Source organism: Propithecus coquereli, unplaced genomic scaffold (assembly GCF_000956105.1).
Source record: "Propithecus coquereli isolate 6110/MARCELLA unplaced genomic scaffold, Pcoq_1.0 Scaffold38, whole genome shotgun sequence".
Taxonomy (NCBI): domain Eukaryota; kingdom Metazoa; phylum Chordata; class Mammalia; order Primates; family Indriidae; genus Propithecus; species Propithecus coquereli.
In genome coordinates, this window is record NW_012149507.1 from 4,160,502 (window position 1) to 4,164,718 (window position 4,217).

General features: G+C 39.9%; 1 protein-coding gene across 1 annotated transcript in view; it reads left to right on the forward strand.

Moving 5' to 3' along the window:
• Positions 1-4,217, forward strand: part of MYOM1 (myomesin 1) — a 184,578-nt gene that overhangs the window by 161,606 nt on the left and 18,755 nt on the right. The window contains exons 25-27 of the mRNA XM_012652075.1: positions 2,048-2,184; positions 3,290-3,434; positions 4,181-4,215. Coding sequence (XP_012507529.1) covers positions 2,048-2,184; positions 3,290-3,434; positions 4,181-4,215 — 317 coding nt within the window. The remainder of the gene's footprint in view (positions 1-2,047; positions 2,185-3,289; positions 3,435-4,180; positions 4,216-4,217) is intronic.

The following is a 4,217-nucleotide window of genomic DNA, read 5'->3' on the forward strand; positions in this document are numbered from 1 at the left end:
TTCCCTTCAACACGGGCTATCTTTGTTCATGCGTCTACTGTGTTTGCTCTGTGCCCTCTGTGGCAGTTCACGTGACCAGTGTTCCCCAGACAATGTTCTTATGACTCAGGGAGGACAGTGAACATTATGGGAGCTGGAGGCTTCCAGGAGGGCCTGCCCCTAGCCCTCCATCACCACTCCAGGCCATTTGGGTAACCGCCTCATTCATATATAAGGTTCCCCAGAATGGGGTCTCCAGACACTTCTAAAAGAGATTGTACTTTCCACTTTACTCAGGACTGACTTGTAGCAACCATGAGCATCCCGTAGGGAGAAAGCTCAGCCTCTGCCCTCGCCACCCTGGGTTCTGCCCACTATCTGCTTCACTCAGACATCGCACTCACACCGGCAAACCGCCAGTGTTCAGAGTGGACACCCAGGACGAGAGCAATGCAGAGAAAAGGGGATAACCCTGGTCTCAGCTCAACTGCCCAGATATGTTACTGCTCTTTACTGGGGTTCAATTTTCTCGTCAGTAAAAAGAGGGGAGGAAAAGGACTAACCTTCTTGAGCAGTGGTCATTATTCACAGCGACTTAATGTGTTCTGTTACTAGATTTCATCTCCTTGATAGCACATCCATGTTAGCCGGTGAGAACACGCAGCTTAAGGCAGAGAGTAACTGGTCAAGGTCATGGTGTGACTCTAAAGCCCATCTTCTTCCACCATGGTACCTTCCGCAGACAATGTCTAGCCTCCTCTCAGGCCTGAATTAGAAAGAATCTATCATTGAACTTTATGGCAAATATGGAATAATGCGAAGGAAAGCATCCCTTGAAGCTTGAAGCTTGAAAAGGGTGGTTTTAGGATAAACGGAAAGAAATATTAATGTACATTTGACAAGTTTGAGAAGCTTGTAATTTAAAACAGCACATGCTAAAATTTTGAGTAAATGTAAGAACAGCTTAGAGAAAGTAAAGGGTGACAGTTTCCCCTCAAGGAAGCTAAGGACGACTTAACTGTGAGAAACAACCATCCTTTTCCACAAAGTACACCCTGGGGCCACATCTGATGCAAAACTATGGCTGGGGGAGCCTTTCTAGAGAGCATTTTCAAGTTACAGGAAACTGAAAGGCTGATTTTGAGAGATGCCAGCCAACTTTTAAAATTTCACTGAGATGTAAGTGGCTTAACCGATATAGATGTGAGTCAGTGATCCCATGTGATTCCTTCACTTTCCATGAGAAGAAAGCCATGCCGCGTTTTAATATAGGTTCTCAATAGTGACTCACTTATTTGCCTCTGGAAATTTTTGCTTGGTCTTGGAACTAAAATGAACTGATATGTCATTGGGATACGTAAGGTTTAAATGACCAGCTAGCTCATCTTGTATGTATAGGCAACATTAATTCTTTTAAAAAATTCATTTTGAAAAACATTTTTAAAAGAACCCCCAAAGTAAATTAAATTATTTGAAAAAGTCAAATTTAACTCCTTTCTAAATATTTTGAAGAAATTAAAATATGGAACCCTTGAATGTTAGCACTGGAAAATATCTTGGCTAATTAGGGCATTTAGTTTAATTCTACTCATTTTACAGACAAGTCAAGTGAGGTGCAAGGATATGACGTGACCCGCCTAATATCACACAGTTTGTTAGTATCAGCCTTGGACTAGACTCCAGCTCTCCTGGGGCCAGCCCAAGACTCTTTTCATCCCAACTTGTTGTTGCCCCTAAAGAAACCTAACCAAAGCCCCAGGAGAGAGTCACAGATGTTGACTAGAGGTGCCCCTAGAGATAAGTTCGTCCTCCTCATTTTGACAGTTGAGAAGGCTATGATTCTGAGAAGGTGAACAACTTGCCCAAAGTGACAGTCTGGGGATCAGAGTCCACGTCTTCTGTCCTTAATCAGAGGCTTTCCCTACAGCACTCTCCTGCCTCTGGGCTTTGCAAGAAGATGCTACTTTGCCATTTCCATTGCCTATTCCTATTTTTTTACTCATTAGAAAATCCATATCAATGTAATTGGTTACCAATATAATTAATATGTTTATTTTTATTTTTATAGTTGTCCCAGTTAAATCAGAGTTGGCAGTTGAAATTCTGGAGAAAGGGCAGGTCCGGTTTTGGATGCAGGCTGAGAAGCTATCTGGCAACGCCAAAGTCAACTACATATTTAACGAAAGGGAAATTTTTGAAGGGCCGGTAGGTTTTTACACTTTTTAGATTTTTTAAAGTATCATTGTAGAATACACTGAGAAAACGTTATTAGGATGCAGATAAGTTGTTATGAAAACCACTGGGTAGTGGGGCGGGTAGTTTAAATCACTCTCACAAGTAAAAAATGTGAAACAAACATACAGGTTGACTATGCCATATTATCCACACTGGCACACTTTTGAGAATGAAAGGGGGTGCTATTAATAGCTTTTCCAGGACAGCAGTCACAAACCAAAACTGTCTCAGGCAAACCAAGAAGTATGGTCACTCATGAAAACAGAGTGGCCTTCCTGGAAAGGCAAAGGGAGCCGATACCCTACCTGAGTCTACATCAGACTCACATCAGGAACCCCGGTGGAGACCTGATACATTATGCGGAGAAAAGTCCTCTTGTTCCAATGGCTCAGAAAAATGCAAATATCTTTCATTGCTTTTCTGGCTAAAAATGCAATACATCCTTATTGTAAAAATCTTTAAAGACTCAGAAAGGACAGGCCAGGCGTAGTGGCTCTTGCCTGTAATCCTAGCACTTTGATAGGCTGAGGTGGGGGGGGTCGCTTGAGTCCAGGAGTTTGAGGCCAGCCTGGGCAATATAGCAAGACCCCGTCTCTACAAAAAATTTAAAAACTAGCTGGGTGTCATGGCACATGCCTGTAGTTCCAGCTACTTGAGAGCGTGAGGCAGGAGGATCGCCTGAGCTCAGGAGTTTGAGGTTGCAGTGAACTATAATCAGGCCACTGCACTCCAGCCTGGGAAACAGAGCCAGACCCTGTCTCAGAAAAAAGTAATCTGGAAGGTAAAATGAAAATCTAAAATCAGCTTTTTGACAACATTTTGTGACTTGGGCAACAAAACTTTATTTAGATTTAAGAAATTAAATTTCAGATTTTTTAATAATCAATTCAGGTCTAGGTCATATATCCCATATAATATTTCCCTTTTCCTGGATATAAGATTTTAAAGAACTTGCTCAGTTGTCAAGAAATTTTATTAAAATTATGGGGTTTATTTTTATTTCATCAGGCTTATTGTCATCAAAGTAAAATATCTACCTCACTGATTTCTCTGTCTTTTCCTTTCCACACGGAAGAAATATAAAATGCATATTGACCGAAACACTGGCATAATTGAAATGTTCATGGAAAAGCTACAGGATGATGATGAGGGAACATACACTTTTGAGCTTCACGATGGAAAAGCCACCAACCATTCTACTCTAGTTCTCATTGGTGATGGTAAGATTCCTGGGGAATAATAACTGGAGAACTTTGATACTCCCTTCAGTCCAAACACCCCATGGCACAAAAGCAGTCATGTGAAAGTAGTTGGAATTGTTTCTGAAATGAATTCTACTGTTCAAAATACAATTTTTAGTTAACACTTTAACATAGTATTTCATTTTATAGACATGAAAGTTAATTTAAAAGAATATCACATTTATCCCTAGCCCGCAGGCAAGACTGTACTTAAATAGACTCATATATAAACAAATATTTATCACTAAAATTCTCCAGTGAGGGAGATTGCAGTACAACCAAGACTGTATACATGTCTCAGAAACAAACCATGATACTGTTTTACAATGCACACTTACTTTAAATTACTTAAACTGAGAAAAAAATAGGCAAAAGTAGTACATGCCAAATCTATTAATCATACATTATAACTAGATTGAAGTAAATCAGCTACCGTAAAAACTACCAAGATTTAAAGTGTAGCATTTAACAAAGCAATGGAAAGGCTAGGCAGATCTTTATATTTTCAACATCCAATACTGTTTCACTATTTCCTAGTTGTATAACCTTTATAACAAATTACTTAACCTTTCTAAGCCTATTTCTTCACCTATAAAGATTGAGAATGAGTAGGGTGGTCACAATGTATGAGTGTTATAATAATATAAACCACTTAGCTCAGTGGCTAGCATGTGCATTTATACTGCTCAACTCAATTTCATACTGCCTTGTTTTTCAATTTCTAGTGTACAAAAAACTCCAGAAAGAAGCTGAATTCCAGCG